General features: G+C 38.3%; 1 protein-coding gene across 7 annotated transcripts in view; it reads left to right on the top strand.

The window, feature by feature from the left end:
• Positions 1–22,439, top strand: part of INPP4B (inositol polyphosphate-4-phosphatase type II B) — a 707,856-nt gene that overhangs the window by 540,286 nt on the left and 145,131 nt on the right. For all 7 annotated transcript variants that reach the window (XM_041758016.1, XM_041758014.1, XM_041758011.1 and 4 more), the window contains 3 exons: positions 4,437–4,567; positions 4,954–5,058; positions 17,930–18,038. In XM_041758016.1, coding sequence (XP_041613950.1) covers positions 4,437–4,567; positions 4,954–5,058; positions 17,930–18,038 — 345 coding nt within the window. The remainder of the gene's footprint in view (positions 1–4,436; positions 4,568–4,953; positions 5,059–17,929; positions 18,039–22,439) is intronic.

Raw genomic sequence — 22,439 nt, 5'->3', positions numbered from 1 at the left:
GAATCCTGGTTCTTGTGGCATGGGGAGGGGCAGTCCTGTCCGTAACCCATAAAGAGTCCCACTTAAGTGGAAGCTATGTTTGGTTCTCATATGATCTGGTGATCATGCATTTTTCACTACAGTGGACTCGCAAAGGTAGCAAGAGAGACCGTACTTACGACCATGAGGAAGTAGGGCTGCTGCTTCATAATCTGGGCAAAGAGAAACAATAGGTCTGGCACTTAGATGTGCTCCATGCCCAGAGGTGAATGGGGAAGTACAGCAACTAAGATTTCCTAAGAGCAAGGAAACTAAGGGCCTAAACCTGGAATTCATGACTGGGTCGCGTTGCAGGGCAGCAGCCTAGACCAGCTGAGATGCCAGTAGAATAGGAGGAAAATCCAGAATGAGTGGTAGAGGAGATTGGTGAGGAACATCAACCAAGGCCCCTACGATCACTGTAATACTGGATATTGTAGCCTGGTTCATTACCTCATTTTGGGGAAGTGCATCTGGCCATCACTTTGAAGGCTTATACTTGAACTCCCTCGTAGGGAGGACACGAGGATGCTGTTTATATGCTACATGGATATCAGAAATGATGGAAGTGCGAGTTCTGCAAGGGGTTGCCTGTCCTGGGCCCAGCTGATATGCTTTTCTATACTGGCTCAGCCCTAAACTTTCCTCAAGTTTTGGCCAGTTTGCTCACTGGAGGGCTCCGGATACTGCTTCCATTGTCACCTATTTCCTAACAACACCAAGCTGCATTGACCTCCCTCAGGGTGAAGACCAGGCGTTAGCATGCCCCCAATGACATCTGCCGTAGAAAGATCCAGAGTGGTTCTGGTACCTACGACCAGACTAGGATAGTTCTGTCCCCACTGGGATATCACTTCCCTAGTGGGCACCCAGAAGAGACAACTGGAAGTGCAGATGAGCTAATGTCCCATAGGATGACTCTTGACCAATGAAATACTGTAAAAGGTATTAAGGTGTTGGCATATAAATGTTTCTTCTTCCATCTAGTAAACTTTTCCAGGGTACTTTGGTTCCATCTGACTTATCTAGAGCTGTTTCTCATGACCCAGTAACTAGCCATATTTTCTTATGAAGCTCCACCCGACTCAGTAACCTCCCACTTTGGCTCGGCTTTCTCTTTCTCCTACAAAACTCTTCTTAACCTCCTTCTTGCTAACCTGGGACTGCTTGATCTCGGTCTGTTTCCTAGAGAATGTGGCTTGAGATACAATGCAAGGTTCTCCAATGTCAAAGTTCTTTTTCACTGAGTAAACACATTACCATATAGTATAAACAGCTCTTGCCTTCTCGACTGAAAAGTTTACTGATTTGGGTACACTCGTGTTCAGGCTCTCTTCATTTATTTTAATGCATTGGTGTAATTAATGTTTTTGATTTTTCTTAAACTTAGAACTACTCTCTTCCTATGTCCCATTTTGTTTTCTAACTTTTTCATTACTCTTCTCTGGTTTATTATACCTTTATTCTATAGCTCTCCTGTATTTGAGATTTTTTTTTTTTTTTGATCCAAAGAAACTTTACTTTGCTTCGTTTCTCCCTTTCAGGACGTGCAGCTGTTCAGTGCCGTTTTCTAGAACAAATAAGAACAAATAAGCAGTGAATGCAAGGTTTCATCTATATATTTTTGTATGATTTTTGACATATTGGAGGAGTGTAATAAATTTTAAACAGCAGATTATGGACTCCTTTCAGCTTTTCTCGAGTCACTCCCCAAGAACACTAAACATTTTTCACCATGCTTTGCCGGGCTTCTCCCCAGCCCAGTGTCCTACGATCTAGTCCGCGGCTTCACTAGCACCCTTCCTTCCCTCCCTCACCATCTCTCTTTTCATTCTTTCTGAGAAGAATTCAGAGACGACACAAATTGCAAACCTATGGTGCTTTCATTAGTGTTAAATAGGAACACTTAACCAACATTTTCATTATACCTGTATATTGGAAGTAAAGCCTGAAACCTTGTGTATTAAGTTGATATCACACTTGTGTCTCTCTCACATCTGACCTAACTGCCCAGATTCTTCTAGATTTAGGTATCTCAAGCTTTTGGAATTATTTGTGTTGTTGGTGGTTGTTCTGTCCTGAATTTGAATACTCTGCGATTTGAGTCCACACAGAGAACTCAACTCCCCAGTTCTCCAGCCTCCCCCGGCTCAACTTCAATCATGAACTTCCTTTACTCTCATGGTCTATTAATTAATCACTCTTTTCCCATGAAGGTTGTGTGATGGAAGCTAATTTACGGAAAAGTGAGGAATGAGATTAATGTTCACAAAAATTGTAAAGACCTCGGATAAAAGATGCAGCGGTACTATGCTGCATCCCCATTGAAACAAAACAAAGGCAGCCACAAACATTTGAAAGCAAGTCACATTTTTGCACACCATCCATTATTCTTGCATTTAACAGGATGTTAAAGATTCTACATCTTCTGAATTTATTAGCTTGGTATTTAGCATGTTTCACAGCCAAAATAGCAAAGAAGGTTCATTATTGCTGGTTAAATTAGCCTCATGAAAATGTTGTTGGTAAAAGGTTACAGAAATGAATAAGAGATCTAACCAAGCAGCATATTAGACCATTTATCATTATAATTTAAAAAGGCATTCTGATGATTTGAATTAACTTGGCTAAAGGGTTGAGAATTAGATAAAAGGTAATAATTAAAACCTAAATGGCATGATTAGCTCTTCCTTTTGATAAAGAAAAGACAAAACATATGCATACTGCATTTACTTAAATTGTCTTCTTGAGAGAAACTGAGGCCAATAAATCACACCTGACTATACCACTTATGGTCTTTTAAAAAATATAACAGCTTTATTACATATACTCTGGATTACTTAAATATCTTGTGATTTCCTCAGACATAGTCAGAAAGCCCTTCCCACATTATTTATTTTCCACATTATTTTATTTTGGATAACTGAAGCCTAAAATTTAACTTGTTTTTCTACTGAGATTTTAGTGTTTCTTTTTTAACTGAATGTGATAGATAGATAGATAGATGATAGATAGATAGATAGATAGATAGATAGATAGATAGATAGATAAGGGATAGTTAAGTTTTGTCATCTTTATGAAGTTTTTATCAGTGAAAACATTTATTTAACTTGTATTTTTTTACCTCTTCAACATTCAGAGCTTTAATGTTTGTGTGAACTAAACTATTAATATCTTCCTTTGTGTTAAAATTATTTTTATATTAATTCCAATGTATTTGATATGCAGTGTTATATTAATTTTAGGTGTACAATATAGTGGTTCAACAATTCCATATGCCACTCAGTACTCATCAAGATACGTGTACTCTTAATCCCCTTCACCTGTTTCACCCCCTTTGGAAACCATCTGTTTGTTCTCCATAGTTAAGAATCTGTTTATTGATTTGTCTCTTTTTTTTGTTTTATTTCTTAAATACCACATAAGAGTGAAATCATATGGTATTTGCCTTTCTCTGGCCTTTTTTGCTTATCATTATACTCTGTAGATCCATTCATGTTGTTGGAAATGGCAGGATTTCATTATTTTTTATGGTTGAGTTTTCTATTCTATATATATATATATTTCATGTATATATATGTACACATACTTTATGCATCATCTATTCATGGACGCTTGAGCTGCTTCTATAACTTGGCTATTGTAAAATAACAGTGCTATAAACATCGTGTGGCATCTAACCTTTTGATTTAGTGTTTTGTATTCTTTGGATAAATACCCAGGAGTGAAATTGGATCATAGGGTGGTTCTGTTGTTAACTTTTTCAGGATACTCCATACTGTCTTCCACAGTAACTGTACCATTCTGCATTTCCACCAACCGTGTAAGAGGGTTCCTTTCTCTCCATGTGCTCACCAATTCTTGAATCTTGTCTTTTTTATTTTAGTCATTCTGACAAGTGTGAGGTGATACCTCACTTGTGGTTTTGATTTGCATTTCCCTGATGATGAGTGATGTTGAACATCTTTTCATATGTCTGTTGGCCATCTACATGTCTTCTCCCCATTCTTTAGTTGGATTATCTATTTTTTTTTTGATGTTGAGTTGTTTGGATTCTTTATTTATTTAAGATATTAACCCTTCGTTGAATATGTCATTTACAAATATCTTCTCCCATTCTGTCCACTGCCCTTTCAGTTTTGTTGGTTGTTTCCTTTGCTGTGCAGAAGTTTTTATTTTGATGTAGTCTCAATAGTTTATTTTTGCCTTTGTTTCTTTTGCCTCAGGAAACATACCTAGGAAGATATTGTTATAGCTTATACAGAAAGATAGAACTTTTTTTCTAATAAGTACATAGAGCTTTCCTGAAATAGATGGTGAATCAATTTCTTATTAGTTTGGCAGTGTTTATTAAGTGTTCCTTGTCTGTGGGCTTAAGATCAGAATAATTATTTTCTCCACTTTTCTATTCTTAACAGAAACCAGGAGCTAAAAGAACTTGGTGAGCTTTCTCCACACTGGGACAATCTACGGAAAAATGTCCTCACTCACTGTGATCAAATGGTGAATATGTACCAAGATATTCTGACAGAACTTAGCAAGGAAACAGGTATGAAAGCAATAACTTATTTGCATCTTCAAACTGAATTACATTCCATGCATGTTAGGTAAAAACAGTAATACACAGTGTTGTTATGCATATAGACAAGCCAAAATAAAATTTAAAGAAACCCTTTTATTTCTCATTCTACTATCTTGGCATGATAGACCAAGAAGAAACAAATTGCACTATTTTACCCCATGGGATTATTATATGAATAACTGAGCATTTTTTAAATTGAATTTCTATAAAGAAAAGTAGCTTACACAGGACATGTTTTTCTTTCTGAAATCCTTGTAACATTTTTCCATGTCACACATACTTCTCAACATACATGCACACATGCACATTTATTATTCATTTACTAATGATGGTCAATTTTTTTTCCTATCTAGGGTCCTCTTTCAAATCAAGCAGCAGCAAAGGAGAGAAAACATTAGAATTTGTTCCCATAAATCTTCATCTGCAAAGAATGCACGTACACAGCCCTCACTTGAAAGGTACTATAATATTCTTTTTTAAGTGGGCAAATTGTGTTAGTGTGTCTTTTTAAAGAAGCTTGACTATTGGCAAAATTTAAAAATTTTAAATTATGTAAAGATGAAGATGAAACAATTGAAGTTGATGATGACCCTGAATACTATAAACTGGATTATTAGTATTTTTGTTGCTGTTTCTTTATCATGTTAAAAATATGACACCTGATTGATCATAGATTAATATGAAAAATAAGTGTTAGCTACCTTAAGTAGTATCAAGGATGGCTGGGATACCTGAGTGGCTCGGTGGTTGAGCATCTCCCTTTGGTTCAGGGCGTGACCCCAGGGTCCTGGGATGCAGTTCGACGTAGGGCTCCCTGCATGGAGCCTGCTTCTCCCTCTGCCTGTGTCTCTGCCTCTCTCTGTGTCTCTCGTGAATGAATAAATAAAATCTTTAAAAAATATATGACTGATAACCATACTAGTGTTTTGAACTAAGGGGAAAAAAAAAAGGAAAAATAAGGCTTGTTATTTCGAAAAATCAAAGCCCAAAGATGGACTCATAGGCTGTTTTTCTGACTTGTAACTATCAATAGTCACTCCCTTCTTTTTGAGTAAGGAATTTATCACAGAAAAAGTGACAGTGTATTTTACTGTACTCAGATGTGAGAAACATCTGTCAAGGAAAAGTGTATAGATTTTTATAAACATACTTCAGTAAGGTTTATAGTGGATACCATACTGTATTCATTATCATTCTACATAATTCCCTATTTCTTAGTAATATATATTTATTTTTTTAAAGATTTTATTTATTTATTAATGAGAGACAGAGAGAGAAAGAGAGACAGAGACAGAGACAGAGACAGAGAGAGAGAGGCAGAGACACAGGCAGAGGGAGAAGCAGGCTCCATGCAGGGAGCCCGACGTGGACTCGATCCCGGGTCTCCAGGATCACATCCTGGGCTGAAGGCAGCGCCAAACTGCTGAGCCACCCGGGCTGCCCATTAAAGTATATTTAAATATATTCTTCTCATCTCCCTTTTACTTTAACTTATTGCTATATCAATTTTTGTGCATAAGTACAGTGAGTATCTGCTTCTATTCACATACAGCAAAAGTCCCATGTTATACTTCTTGTCCAGCATCGTTAACAAAGCTCTTCACCTCTCTTTCCTCTCAAAAGTCTCCCTGTTTAATGAGAAATGGTGTGGTCATCCTACTAGTACCCATATTCCTAGGGAGTCAAGAGTTACTTTAGACCATCCAGCCCTCTCTGATAAATGTATTGACATACAGAACAGATACATCTAAGGACTCATGCTGACATCCTATTTTGTAGCTATTGTCGCAATACAGAAGTTCTAGGTTTTAAAAAGTTAAAATCTGTGTTCTGCCTTAGAATCATCTGAAGTTTTACAACCAGAAAAAATAACCATTTTTTCTGAGTTTGTGCCTATGAGTGTGTATATATGACCAGCTACTGTGTCAGTTTAAGTGTAGTTATACTCATTCTGATGTATAATTGTAGTATCTTTAGTAACCCTTCTCAACTATCTGAAATTTTAACTTGAATCCTTTTTACCAAAAATTATGTCAGTGAAAGAACTGAAATAAAAATGAGATAGATTGGTCCTATCTAGATTGATAGATAGATAGAAGCATTTAGGAAATCTTCCCTGATCACTGATATCTGTCAGTAGTTTGAACATAACATCTATGGTTTTAAAAATCATAAAGACCAAAGTATCAACAAAGAACAAAGAAGCTGGGATCCCTGGGTGGCTCGGTGGTTTAGCACCTGCCTTTGGCCCAGGGTGCGATCCTGGGGTCCCGGGATCAGGTCCCGCGTCGGGCTCCCGGCATGGAGCCTGCTTCTCCCTCCTCCTGTCTCTTATAAAAATTATTATCTAAGTGAGCTCTTACTATACTTATTTCTTGAAAACAAAACAAAAACAGACCATTTATGCTGTGCCTTCCAGGATGCTGTCCGAAAAATAGACTAGAGTAAGCTCAGATGAATACAATGTGCTCCGTTTCTGTTTCTCTAATTTGAAAGGAAGAAACTGGCAACTCAAGAAATTTAGAAAAGCAAACATAATTCTCCTAATTAGTTTGGTTTTGGGTATGTATCGGTTTCCTAGAGCTGCTGTAACACAGGACCACAAACCAGATGGCTTAAACAATGACGATTTATTGTCTTACACTCTGAAGGCCAGAAGTCTGAAATCACGGTGTTGGCAGAGGAATGCTCCCCCTGAAGCCTAGAGGGGGACTCTTCCTCAACTCTTGCTAGTTTCTGGTAGTTTGCTGGCAATCTTTGCTGTTCCTTGGTTTTTTTGGTGCATCTTAGCAATCCTCCATCCTCACAGTGTTCTCTTGTGTGTGCATCTTTACATCATCTCCTCCGTGTGTGTCTCTGTGTTCAGGTTTCCCCCTCAAGGACACCATTTGTATTGAATTAGGACCTGACCTAATGACCGGATTTGAACTTGATTACACCTGTAAAGACCGTATTTCCCAATAAGGTCATATTCTAGGATATCTTTCTTGAGGAGTATAAATCAACCCATAATAGCAAGATATATAAAGGAATTTCTTGTGATGACAAATATCAAATAGTATAGACAAAAGCAAAATTTTGATGTTGGGTACAAGTCATAAGCAAGAATATTTTTGACAAAGCAGTTTTCAGGAAGACTGGTTCCTCTTTTTGAAAACCTAAAAGAAAAAATGTGGGAAAAGACTAGATATCCTAATGGCCAATAATTAATGCAAAGGTACTGAATTGTACTACATACTGATTTTTTCCCAAAGGCTAACTCATGTAAATTTTATACACACACACACACACATATATAAATATATATAATTTTACATACATTGTATATATGTGGCATACATATCATACATGTAATATGTAATATTGAGCTTATATGTTTTTTAAAATATTTATGTTTTCATAATAGGCTTAAAATTTATTATTTGGGATTGGAATTCAGATGCCGTAAGTGCTTTATAAACTAGATCACCAACTATATGTTTTAATAGAAATTGAAAAATTGAATTTTGGGGGCCCTGCCACTTACTTCTTGGACATTGACCAAGTTAATAACCTTTCTGAACATCGTTTCTTTTTGTTTGCAAAATAAAAGGGCTAAAAGTTGTAAATGGCAGTCAATCAAATTTTCTTCCTACTTATATAACATATATTCAGCAGATTAAATGAATTGCAGTTAAATTTATTTAGGATCCATGGTTACTGATTTGAATGGTTAGCTGAATTACAGACAACATTTGCAAGGTAATGATGCAAGTAAGATTAGCCAAGCCTTGGTCTTTCACTGGTGAGTTATTTGGATATAGTCTACATTTATTTTCATTTTTACCATTAGTAAATTACATCAATCCACATTTGATTTGATTAATATGCCTGCTATATTTGGAGAGGCAGCTTTGCAAACAACAGCAGGCAGGTTCACCAAATGCAAGGCTAATGTATAGCTATAGGAATGAGTAACTAAGCAGAACTAATGTTGTCATGTCTCATACTGACAATGAAATAACCTCCATTTAATGTCAGGTGCCCCCAGACCCATTAAGATAACTTTTTACCCTTAAATTAAATGCAACAAATACAATTCCAATAGAGATCTTAGACAACAGTGACAGTGACAAAGACAAAACCCTGAATTTATGGGGTGCCTGGGTGGCTCAGTGGTTGAGCATCTGCCTTTGGCCCAGGGTGTGATCCTGGGGTCTCAGGATCGAGTCCCACACCGGGCTCCCTGCATGGAGCCTGCTTCTCCCTCTGCCTGTGTCTCTGCCTCTCTCTGTGTCTCTCATGAATAAATAAATAAAATATAAAAAAAAAACCCTGAATTTAAGAACAAAATTTTCCACCTCGATAAAATTTATTTTCATAAACTTATTTATGAATATTATAAAATATGGATTCTTATAATATTATTCTATGCTTTAGTAGTTAAATTTTATGTTATAGATATATAATAGCATATTATAATATATAGCAAAGAGAGAGACAGAGAAAGAAAAAGAAAAGAAAGAAAAAAAGAAAAAATCTGTAGTGTATCATAAAGTGATAGTTTTAGTCAGGTGCAACAGAAGCCAGAATTTACTAGATAAGTATGGATGAGTCAGCTAACCTCTCTGCCCCTTAGTTGCAAATGAGGAGCTATTTAGACCTCCCTGATTTCTGTATCTTGAGTTTGGGTATATCACCTCATCGAAATATAATTACTTTTGGATGATGCTGCTGAATTGTTTGGACTATTTTGAGATAGATTTCCCTTAAAATTCTTTATTGTCTTGTGATTCATGTCAAAGTCATTTTGTGGGCCATTTTGAAGTCAGGGATTATGCCTAAATTGTTCCTTGAGATGAGATCAGCATGTCTACTCTTTTTTTTTTCATTAGTACTATTTTTATAGTTGTAGGAATTTTAAAAAGATCTTCTGGGGAAAAAAATAGACTTATTATCTCATATCTATTATTAAGTGGCTTTTTAAAGGCTATGAGGCAGCCCTATTATTAAATTTCAACCAACCTAGTATCTTTAGCTTGATGAGATTCAACAACTTGGATTCCATTTCCCCATTATACTGTGTCTGATGCCATTTTCACAAAACCAAGGACAATTTTTGAGATATAAACTATCAAAGAAAGAAGACACACAGATGATATATTTTTTTTAAACAAAGGACCTCTGATTTTTTTTTTTTTGCTCAAATTTTCTTAAACGTCCACCTAGATTTTTATAGTTATCTCTTAGTACCAAAAATCTGAAAGCTCTTATTGTAAACAGTTAAGGGCTATTCATATCACAAGGATACAATGATGACAATTTTAAAATAAGACAAATATTACTGATCAGATTGTTACCTTAGAATTTTATTTTTGACTGTTTTATTTGTTTATATATATGCTCACACTTAGAGGTATACAATAAATTTCAGTTGATTCTACCTAAATTTTTAAAAAGTACAATTGCTCTAGCCAAGACTGAACATGGTACTTTAAGTGTATACATTCTTCATTAACTAAACTAAGACACCAGGGAGTGAATCCCATGACCTACCTAAATCTATCTACTACTTTTGTAGTAATTGCAACTGGCTTTCAAGGATGAAGGGCCAGAGGGATCCCTGGGGGCTCAGGGGTTTAACGCCGCCTTCAGCCCAGGGTGTGATCCTGGAGTCCCGGGATCGAGTCCCGCGTCAGGCTCCTTGCATGGAGCCTGCTTCTCCCTCTGCCTCTCTCTCTGTGTGTGTCTATTGTGAATAAATAAATAAAATCTTAAAAAAAAAAGAAAGAAAAGATATCTTTAAAGCTCTCAACACTTAGGAAGTCCCAAGGGGTTAGGACCACTGTGCCAGAAAGGGAACAAAGAACAAATAAATTTATTTCCTATTATTGTCAAGCAACAAAAATTCAACTGGGTAATTTAAAAGTTCAAATTGGCTTTATTGAGTGATTCATGAGCCAGGTAGCATCCCACCTAGCAAATAGGAAAGAGCTCTGTAGATCTGCAAAAAAGGAAAGATTTTCAAAGGTAGGAAGCAGGGGAAAAAAATGAAATTATTGGCAAAAGAATCCATTGTTTTAGTCAAGGTCATCCTCCTAAGGGTAATGGAAGGGGTCTTTTAGTAAACTTTCTAGTGCTGTCCAGGGCATTGAGTGTTGAGTGGCTAAAGGTTACATTCCTGGGAGCCTGAAACCGCAGTTAGGTTAGATATTAAGCCTTGGTTTGTTGATGTGCGTCCTCTGACATAAGTGACTATTTTGAGCCTCTGGCTTTCTTTCTTTCTTTTTTTTTTTTAACATTATGAATCACAACATCACAGTTATCACTGTTTAAAAATCAACACTTCAAAGCAACTTTTTGGAGATCTCAAATATATGAAGGTTATATAAGCCGAAATTCTTGGAACCGCTACAAAATACGCACTTAAAAATCCCAGCTTTTTGAGGAGTGGTTCTAATCAAGGTAGAATCAAAAGGCAACAGAGAAAAGTGAGAGAGACAAGAGAGATCTTATTCGCCCTTTCAACATCCAGACATAAACCCTACTTCTTGCCTCTACAGAGAAAGCCTCTTGATATTAATGGAATATCAAGGTTGGCTTGTGAGGTGGGGAAATGGGAGAAATGGCTTCTGGAAGGTAGAAAAAGTGTTCAGTTCTGCTTGCTGTGCTGAAACACAACAACAGTACATTTTACTTGAAATTTATTTGAAATGTATTCTTTGAAGTTCAAAAGTAAAGAATATTTGGGAAACTCTGCTATGTTTTGGCTCCTGGTAGCTTCACCCTTGAGAACACGGAACTATGTTAGGAAATCGGCTCCCTTTCTGTTCTTTTTTTTTTTTTTTTTCAGATCTTGATTGTTGTGCTACTAATTATTATGTGACTTTTCCCTAGAATTTCATATTCCCAATCTGCTTTATTGTTAACTCCCTTTTAGTATCTTGCTTGAAATAATGATAAATGGTAAATGTGGTAAATTGTTAACTTCCTTTTAGTATCTTGCTTGAAATGATGATAAATGGCAAATAAAATCATAAAAAATGACAATTTAATGAAAATAATGGGAAGATCTAAGTAAACATTGGATAGTATAAGACTAAATTAAAAAAAAATACAAACACCGTACTTTTAGTAGTGAATTTGCTTCTTACAGAGGTATGACTTAACAATTCTGAAACTATTTTATTTGTAAATAACGTGGTTAACCAAATACATAAATACGTAATTAGGGAGAGCCAAGTTTCTAATTGTCAGAGAAAGAAGTTAGAAATAAAGAAGGAAGGAGGCCTAGAAAGAATTTTGTAATGCTCAACTGAAGTCAGAGGTAATAACGTGGGCTCATTGGTTTGTTATTTTTAGTATAGATAGATACGGATGTGTATGTGTGTGTGTACTAATTGATATGCAAATATATGCATATACTCCCTACTTCTGGCACTGAAAATATTGAAAGCAATAACAATGAGCATACTACCCCCAGTATTTGATTTCTTAAAAATATATATATATTTCACTTATTTATTTATTTGAGAGAGATTTATTTATTTTATTTATTTGAGAGAGGTATTTTGAGAGAGCAAGAGTGGGGGCAAGGGCAGAGGGATGAGCAGGCTGCCTGCTGAGCACTGAGCCCCATGCCCAATGCCTGGCTGGATGTCAGAACTCTGAGATCATTACCTGAACCAAAGCCAGACACTTAACTGACTGAGCCACTCGGGCGCTCCCAGTATTTGATTTCTAAACACCATTCTCCAGTCAAAAGAGCGAGGGTTCTTTGGAAAACTGGTTGATTCTAGGGCTGAGGCAGGGAAACTGTAAGATGAGTCTAGAGTATCTCATGGCTCTAGAAAGTAAAGAAGTGTTCAAAAAAAAACAAACCATAACAATGATGACAAATACGGGGGTAACATATATAAATAGGCCAAGAGCCAAGTGGAGGAGCCCCCAGGGGACAAAGCTAGGACAACTTGAGCATAAAGATGGTGTTAGTTCATAAACCAAGGGACAATATACCCATGAACCCTTATTGATATTAATAAATAACTGAGGGGCACCTGATGGCTCAGTTGGTTAAGCAGCCGGCTCTTGATTCCAGCTCAGGTCATGATCTCGGGGCACTGGGATCAAGCCTCACATGAAGCTCCACTCAGCAGGAGTCTGCTTGAGATTCCCTCTCCCCCTCCCTCTGCCTCTCCCCACCACTCTCTCTTTCTAAAACGGATAAATAAATCTTTAAAAATGTACATATAAATAAATATATATATTTATATAAAATATATATAAAATATATAAATATAAAATATATATATACATATATATGTATGTATGTATAAAATAAAGGAGAAAGGTCAACTATTCTTCCCAAAAGAATTTCAGTTAATAAATGTGGAAGGAAAGAGGGAAATAGAAAACCGCCATTCAACCACAGCAGTGATAATTGCCACAGGCAAGATTTATCAACAGATGCTAAAATTAGTGGGTATAAGTCTAAAAAGAATATTGGATATTGCATTGTCTTAAAATACATCTCTCTAAATATTCAGTGGCCTTACAGTGAAGAATCAACTGTAGGTAGTGGCAGTCATCACTTTGACCAATGCGTCAAGGTTAACATCAAGTAATATATATCAACTTAGCATACTCCCTATTATAACACACTGAGAAGGGCCTATCGCCTTCATAGTCTCCGACTCTATGGTGCAGAACCTCAGTCCAATTATGAGAAAACAAGAAATAAATCTAAGTTGAGGGACACTCTACAAAGTAACTGACCAACGATCTTAAAAAGTGTCAACATCAAAAAAAAAAAAAAAAAGTGTCAACATCAAAAATGAAAGACTGAGGAACGAACGGTCATAAATTGGAGGAGACTACATGACGGCTACATGAAATGTGGAGTCGTGGACTGGATCCTGAAAAAGCAAAGGATGATAGTGGAAAAAAACAATCCTAACACACTATCTACTTTGTTTAATGATATAGCACAAGTTTAATTGCTTAGTTTTGATAATCTACGACTATGTAAGATATTAACATAGGGAGCATGGGTGAGGGATGTGCAGAACTGTTCTAAATTTACAACAACTCTGGAAATCCAAAATTATCTTGAAAATAAAAATTTTCGAAAGTATTTAAACATGGGCAGCCTGGGTGGCTCAGCGGTCTAGTGCGGACTTCAGCCCAGGGCATGATCCTGGAGACCTGGGATCGAGTCCCACGTCAGGCTCTCTGCATGGAGCCTGCTTCTCCCTCTGCCTGTGTCTCTGCCTCTCTCTCTCTCTCTCTCTCTGTCTCTCATGAATAAATAAATAAATGAAATCTTTAAAAAAATATTTAAACAATAGTAAATATATTTTTGTATTTTAATAAAAATCATATATATTTCAGGTATATAACATAATATTTTGCTATGCATATATACATAGTGAATGATTATTACTACAGCTAAGCTAATTAACATCCTCAACTCCTCCCGGAGTTCCTGCTTTTGTCTTTTTGATGTAATGATACATTTTTAAAGGAATTCTGTATTTCTTCCTGTTTTAGGTAGCATATTAAAACTTAATTCATAATGTAAAAGTAAAAAAATAAAACTTGATTCAAATTTTATTGAAATATTGACAGCAACTTTGACGTTTTTTTCATTGTGGTCACACTATCTAATGTAAGTTCTAACCTCTTAACAAAATGTTAAGTGTATAGTTCCTTATTGTTGACTATAGAAGCGATGTTTTATATCAGTTATCTAGAGCTGGTTATCTTGCTTGACTGAAAGTTTGCACCGTTTGATTAGTAACTTTCTTTCCTTTCCCTCTTCTCCCAGGCCCTTCAGCCTTAGCCTCCCTGCATCCACCGTGCAGTAGATCACTGTCCCACCTGGGTGGCCATTCAGTCACTTGGCCCAAAACACAGGCTTTGATACTTACACCCCTCCTCAATATATTTCAGATATTAACAGAAGAACGTTCAAATGCCTCAATGTCATCCATGTTGTAGGTGTTCAGTAAATGTCAATAAATAAACAAATATTCTGTGGCTCAATTTAGTTTGCCCTATATGTCTTTATAGATCATATAAGGTATTATTATTCTTAGTTGAAGAAATAAAAAAATTATGTACACTCTCCAGAAAAAAAAAATATATTGGACCCTGAAATATATAGATTTCTCCATGGGAAGGGGATGAATATATATCCATCCACGGACCATATTCTATAAAAGACCAAAGAGATTTATCACTATCCACATGCAAAAGAATGAAATCGGACCCTTGTCCTGTAGCATGCACAAAAATCAACTCAAAGTGGATTAAAGGCTTAGGCATAAAACCTAAAATTGTAGAACTCCTAGAAGAAAATATAGAGGAAAAGTCTTATGATAATTGGTCTTTAGAGTGATTTCATAGATAGGACACTAAAAGCAGAAGCAACAAAAAGAAGCAGGACTGCATCAAACTAAAAAGCTCTGCATAGGTAAGGAAATGACAGACTAAAGAGGTAACATACAGAAGAGGAGAAAATGTTGACTGTATATCTGATGAGAAGTTAATCTCCAAAATATGTAACAAACTCCTGCAACTCAATAGTAAAAGAATTAATAACCTGACTAAGCAATGGGCTCAAGGCTTGAACAGATATTTTGCCAAAGAAGGCATTCAAGTGGCCCACGGGTATATGGAAAAAATGTTAAAGATTATTAATTATCAGGAAAATGCAAATCGAAAGTACGATGAGATGCCATCTTACACGTCTAAAAACGGCTACTCTCAAAAGACAATGAGTGTGAGCCAAGATGTGCACAAATCAGGACCCTTGTGTATTGTTGGGGGACGCGAGATGGTGCAGCTGCCGCGGGAAATCCCGGCGGCTCCTCGGGGAGCCAGAACGAGAACTCTCAGGGCTCAGTCTAGTTCTGGGTATTTGTGCAGAAGAACTGAGTGGGGCTCCGGGAGGGGGCGGCCCCGTGTCCACGCGCACTGGCCCGGGCAGGGGAGTGCAGTGGGTGAGCAGCTGGGGGGGCCGCGTGGGGCGCCCAGCCCGACCCTCCCACCCGCGCCCGTGACCCCCGTGACTCCCACGGCCCGCAGGCCTGAGTCTTCCCAGAGATCCCTCCAGCCAGCAGCGTCGCTGTCGCTTTCCCTGTCCCTCGGCGCGGTACCCTCAGCACCAGCCCCGCCACCAGTGTTGACATCCTTAGCCCAACCCGGATCTTGGCCATCCCTGGTCACCTCTGCGTGCCCCCGTCCACGCGGGTCTCGGCAGACGTGCAGCACAGTCCACGGCGGCACAGTGATGCTTCTTTTTGCATTTACTTTAAATTAACACAGGAGCGGATTCTATCCAGCAGACTGAGCCTCAGCATCACTTTCCTTTGCAGACTGAAAAGTGTATTTTCTTGGGAAATAACCAAAGGTTAAGGTACCGTCTTCCTTTGCTTCACGGGTAGGATTACTCCTCAGGGCCAGCACAATCCGGGGGGGAAATCCACTCCACTCACCACCTGCAGCTCCCTCTGCCCCATCATCTGGCTGAGGAAACTGAGGCAGAGAGAGGTGCAGCGACTTCCGTGAGGCTGCTCAGCCCCTCAGCGGCACAGCTGGCTCCAGAGGGGGACTCAGGTGCCAGCCACTAACTAACCCCCCGGCTTCCATCCTGGGATTAGGAGTTGGAAGACCCCGGGTGGAAGGTCTCTGGGACGTTAGACAAAAGCAGGTCACTTCTCAAGGTTCTCAGAGTTCTCATCAGGCAAACGAAGGTGGACTGGGATTTAGTGTTGGTGACTCTCGGGTGTTCCATGACCATGTGAGAAAGCTGCGACCCTCTTCCATGAAGCGGAACAGACACACTTAGACAATTTGCATATATTCATAGGTTCCCCCAAAACCCTATTCTTAGCCCTGAGGTTGAAACCTCCTAGATGAAGAAATCCTTAAATTGCACACAAGCCTAATATCCTGCTATATTAAGAAAAGCTAACTTTTGGTTTATTAGTGACTTCTTGAAAGGACAAGCGATAACCACCCCAGCAGTCGTTGAGTGATTGCTCAGAACGTGCCTTATTGACAGGTTGACTTGGGCTACACTCCGAGGCCTTTTATCTCTTTGCTTACTGTGTTGTTCTGTTTTGTTTGTGTGACCTTGAACCCACTCTGAGTGCCGCTGAAGCCTTTCACTTGAAGACGTTTTTTATTAAGAAAAATATTCCAGGTGCATTTGGATTGAACCAGTGTGAAGTTATGGTGTTTACCTGAGGCTAATAAAATTTATGTTTTCCCTGTAAATGAGAACTGAAAAACAACCAATGCGTCACTACCAAAATCAATTTAAAAAGGATCTACTATGAAATTAGGTTTCTCAAATAAAATGTAGTTTAACAAGAGATGTTCACTCTGTCTTCCTTCTTATGAGGATACTTTTCATTAGAAGGTAAAAATGATGGTATGTTTTGAAGCCATAAAGTTAATATGTATCAAACTTAATGGCTTTCAAGATCAAAGGATTGAGTTTCAGTTTAAATGTATGGATTTTTTATTAAAAAAAACAAAAACAAAAAAAAAACAAAGTATCCCGGTGGAAAATAGATCTAGAGACTTTTTGTGTATTCTTTCTATGTGTCTAAGAAAATTGCAAAAAACATGCATTCAAAACTGTGTAAGATTTAGTGTACCCAGATAGGAAACTACTCTGTGTAGATTAAAAAAAAAATACACTAGTGGGATCCCTGGGTGGCGCAGTGGTTTGGCGCCTGCCTTTGGCCCAGGGCGCGATCCTGGAGACCCGGGATCGAGTCCCACATCGGGCTCCCGGTGCATGGAGCCTGCTTCTCCCTCTGCCTGTGTCTCTGCCTCTCTCTTTGACTATCATAAATAAATAAAAATTAAAAAAAAATACACTAGTACTCTTCTGCCCTTGAGCCAAGATGAATTAATACTTTGGTTCTTCTCTTTGTAAATTTTCTCTGTAAAGATGGTTCATTATTGTTGAATTTCAATATGATTGCAAATTAACTGACACAAAACTCAATAAAGTAAAATACACAAAAGGCCCATTAACATGTTATCTCAGTAAGTATATAGAAGAATGAGGGAACATACCGTTCCACACAGTAGCATATAATTAAGATGTACTCATAAATCAAAGAAATATTGTAACTTGTTTAGGTGCACAGGTGGCTTTAGAAGGATTGATTAGCTCCTCTTGCCCCCTTGAGATGAGAGTTCGTAGTTATTCCTGCGAAATTAAGCAGAATAATTCCTCAAGCCTCCTACAGTGTGTACGCTTCAATGGAGATAGCATGCTGGAGACAAATGCTTGCAAAGTGTTCATCTCCTTGTCCATTCCCGTTCCAGATGCTCTCTACGATGTCATCACCGTGGGAGCCCCAGCCGCCCATTTTCAGGGATTTAAGAACGGTGGTCTTCGGAAACTACTGCATAGATTCGAAATGGAAAGAAGAAAGTAAGTGACGACAGGATGCATTGATGATATTACCTTCCCTTTGGGGAAGTTTGTTGGTTACAAGGTTAGGATGAAGACGCTTGGCCCATCACCATGAGTAGTTCTTGACATCTCCAACCCATTGAGTGAAGTTGTCAAATGTCCAAAAAAAAATACTTGAACAGAAATTAAATTAGAATAAGCGAAATGCCTGAGTGCGTTGCTTATAGGGTAGCACTATGCGAGCAGAAAAGTCTTCTGGAAACCATGCTACCAAAAAAAAAAAAAATAGATGCATTCTCATTCAATGAATGGTATTCATGTGGATTTAGCTGAAATGGCCTACTTTAACTGGGAAGCCAAGGACACGTGGCGGAGAGCATGCGTCCTAGTTTATGACTCTGACCTTACCAGTGACTTCCATTGTGTCCTAAGGCCAGGCACATCACTGCCTGTCATTTAATTGTGCCATTTGAAAAAGAGACATCAATATAGGACTCTGTTAAATGGTGAGATTAAAGGAAAAATCTTGTATTCCTTAGAGGCAAGGCATGGCCCAAAACCCAGAGTATTATCACTGTTACTTATAATTTTAATATACTTTCTCCGTTTGTGTGTGTGTGTGTTCAATTACTTTAAAATACTGCATCAGGAAGTGTATCCCCCGTGTGCTGAGCCCCGTGTCCCGAGCAATATGTCTATACTCCTGTAAACCATAAAGAGTGTTATTCAGGTGGGAAGGGTGACTTTACTTTCCTTTTCAAGTCTTTGCTCTTCTTGGGTTATGATCCTGAATTTTGAAAGTTAGGGGAAAATAGTTATTCTTAGTCATAATTGGTTTAGTAATAGGATCAGAAAATCTAGTGGCAAAACCAGAATTTTTTAAAAAAAAAAAGTTTTATTATATAATACATTTGTCATTCAGTGTCCAGATTTTCGGGAAGAAAGCATTAAAGTCGGTCAAAATTGGGGCACCTGGGTGGCTCAATAGGGTTGAGCTTCCAACTCTAGATTTCAAGTCAGGTCATGATCTCAGGGTGGTGAGACGAAGCCCCACCTCGAGCTCCATGCTCAGGGAGGAGTTTGCTTGAGATTCTCTCTCTCCCCCTCCTGCTGCTCCTCCCCCTGCCCCTTCCCCTGTTCATGCTTTTTTTTTTAAAAATAATAAAAAAAATCTTTAAAGTAAGTTATAATTGAATAACTGATATACTGATATAACTATCATCGAAATATCGAAAAGGACTGTTCCGTTACCACCAAGGCACTTCCTCACGTGATCCCTTAATAGTCACAGCCTCCCCAAAACTTTTTGCTGTGGAAAGTTATACTATCACCTTATTATTTCAGCAGGGAATAGAAATCAGAATTGCAACCGGGTTTCTGAGGAGAGGCACGTCCTATTTAGTTCATGGAGGCTGGAGGTCAGCCAGCACAGACCTCGGGAGAGGAAGGATGCCATCTCCACGGGAGTGGAATTCAGGTTCCTGTCCGTGGGCTTTATGAGGGAGGGATGTTGCTCACTGACCCCTCGCTGCACTATTTTGTGGATGGAGGAGCAACCCGCCCTTTTTGTGGTATCATCCCTGGAATGGACAGCTGTGATTAAAAGTTCTCTGTTCTGTTTGGGCAACTTTACTAGCCATTTGGCTCTTCTTGGATGCCATTTTTATCTGGCATTTTACTACACTGCTAGGATATGTGAGACAAGGAAAAAAAAATGGAACTCATCAATATGTCATTCCTTAAGTCCCAAGGCACCGAGTCAGTCTGCCATCATTTGTCCACCTCTTAGATTCTTCTGATAAATGACTTGTGGGTTTTCTCTAGAGTGTTTTTTGTAATTAGAGGAGTAAAACAGATTGTGTTCACTCCATCTTGCCTGGAACTAGAAGTCTCTAATCTTGAGAATACGTCTTAATCTTTTTTTTTTTTAAGATTTTATTTATTTATTCATGAGAGACACAGAAAGACACACACACACACACACACACACACAGGCAGAGGGAGGAGCAGGCCCCATGCAGGGAGCCCGATGCGGGACTCCATCCCAGGACTCCAGGATCACGCCCTGGGCCAAAAGCAGGGGCTAAACCACTGAGCCACCCAGGGATCCCCAAATTCATCTAATCTATCTGTTTTTCTAAAACTTTAGAGTTTGTAAAATAGTTAAAAGACTGAAATCTGTCCACAGGGCACATAAAATCTAATTGAGGATATAAAGCACTGGCATGTGATGATACATGGAACCTGACCGTGAAACTTCCTAAAATATTACTATATGCTACTATTTAAAGAGCATTAAATGTTGACTTGTGTGGTTGAGCTCTGAATAATATTTCTTAACTTAAAATATCTGCATGGATGTCTGAATTCTTTACCTTTCTTCACCTCTCAGTTTCTATACGTATAATCATGCGCGTGCACACACACACACAAACACACACACACACACCTTTCTAGGATCAAATTTAAAATAAAAGAGAAAAGAGCATCCAACGCTTATAAACATTGATTTATTTCTGGTTTTTCATATGTGTTATACATCCCATTGTTTTACTGATGACTTTATTGATAAAATGCAATGAAGTTTTTAATTAAAAAAAAAAAAAACAATTTGGTGTAGATCTCAAGGGGACTTCATAGGGAGGTGATATAGCACAAGTATGATTTGCTGAGCATGGCATCAGCCTGTCCATCAAGTTAAGAGCTGATCTGTTTTAAACAAAGACTTCCAGCCTAAAGTGACATCATATATGCAAATTATTTTTCTGCAGGCTTATTCAACAACAAATATTGCATTAGTAAGTCAAAAGCAATAACAGAAGTAAATATGACCATGTGAAATAACTAACTTAGACATACACGCTTACTTGCATTTGGCAGCGCAGAAAAGCACATGAAGTGAAGGAATTAGCTTCACCTCTTCTTTCTTTTGATACTTCTCCAAAAGAGAGCCAAATATTTTAGTCCAGTTTTTTTTTAAAGATTTTATTTATTTATTCATAGACACAGAGATAGAGAGAGGCACAGACACAGACAGAGGGAGAAGCAGGCTCCATGCAGGGAGCCCGATGCAGGACTTGATCCCGGGACCCCAGGATCACACCCCAGGGTGCAGGCAGCGCCAAACCACTGCGCCACTGGGGCTGCCCTTTAGTCCAGTTTCTTAGGGGAACTACCATAACTGTTATTCTGCTTTATCTTCATTTATTTTCTTCTCAGCTATCCCAATGAAATACTGTCGTCTGAAAACAGATGTAATTTATGTGTTTGCTCCTCAAGGATCTGTTTTTTGGTGAATACAGTGACCACACAATGAAAAGGGTTTTAGTATAAGAAAGCCTTGCTTATAGGGCCATTTGGATGGCTCAGTTGGTTAACCCTCTGCTCTTGCATGATCTCAGGGTCTTGGGATCGAGCCCCACGTCAGGCTCTATGCTCAGTGCGGAGTCTGCTTGTCCCTCTCCCTCTGCTCCCCATCCTCTCTCACGGTCTCTAAATAAATAAATAAATAAATAAATAAATAAATAAATAAATAAATAAAAATTTTTAAATAAAATAAAGCCTTGCTTATAGTAGTCGTATAATGTAATCCAGATCACATAAAAATGCATTTTAAAAGCTACAAGATAATCAGTTAGGAAGAGTGCTCTTCTTAAAGCACGAATATCTGAGTGTTTTACTCCTCTGCTTCAAACCTTCAGGGCGTCCAAGATGGTCCACGGGGCATGCAAAGCCCCTGTGGTCCCAGCCCACCAACTTTCTACTTTCACCACTGTTTTCTCCTGTAGTAGCTTCTTAAATGCTGCACAAACTGTTTCCTTAATGGACTTCACACTTTCCCACCTCTTCTTTTTTCCTTACTCAGTTCCCGTTTACAAGAAATTCTTCTGTTTTCATCTCCCCACTATTTTCTGCTTCTTTCTGTCGGAACCATACACGCAATCCTATTCAAAATTCCACGTGTCACCTGTCCTAATTGTCTACCCGCTCCATTACGTCGTCCTGACTTCTCAGACTGATTTGACTCCATCTCCTAAAACTTTATTTTTATGCCCCTTATAGTCTTATTAGGGTCAGAGTTATGATGTACTACGTTTGTTCTTGTCCGATACTTCTGTAATACTTTGTGATTTCCTTGAGGAAGAGATGTCCTCTTGAAATTTGGGTCTTCTGGAGTAAAACCCACAGAGTATTTGGCACACAAGTTCAAATTCAACAGGCGGGCAGCCCAGGTGCTCAGCAGTTTAGCGCTGCCTTTGGCCGAGGGCCCGATCCTGGAGACCCGGGATCGAGTCCCACATCAGGCTCCCGGCATGGAGCCTGCTTCTCTCTGCCTCTCTCTGTCTCTTTCTGTATCTCTCATGAATAAATAAATAAAATTAAAAAAAAAAAAAACAATTCAACAGGCATTGGAATTCG

Source organism: Vulpes lagopus, chromosome 6 (genome assembly GCF_018345385.1).
Source record: "Vulpes lagopus strain Blue_001 chromosome 6, ASM1834538v1, whole genome shotgun sequence".
Classification (NCBI taxonomy): Eukaryota; Metazoa; Chordata; class Mammalia; order Carnivora; family Canidae; genus Vulpes; species Vulpes lagopus.
The sequence above is the reverse complement of the archived record's forward strand: the minus strand, read 5'-3'. Positions and strand labels throughout refer to the sequence as shown.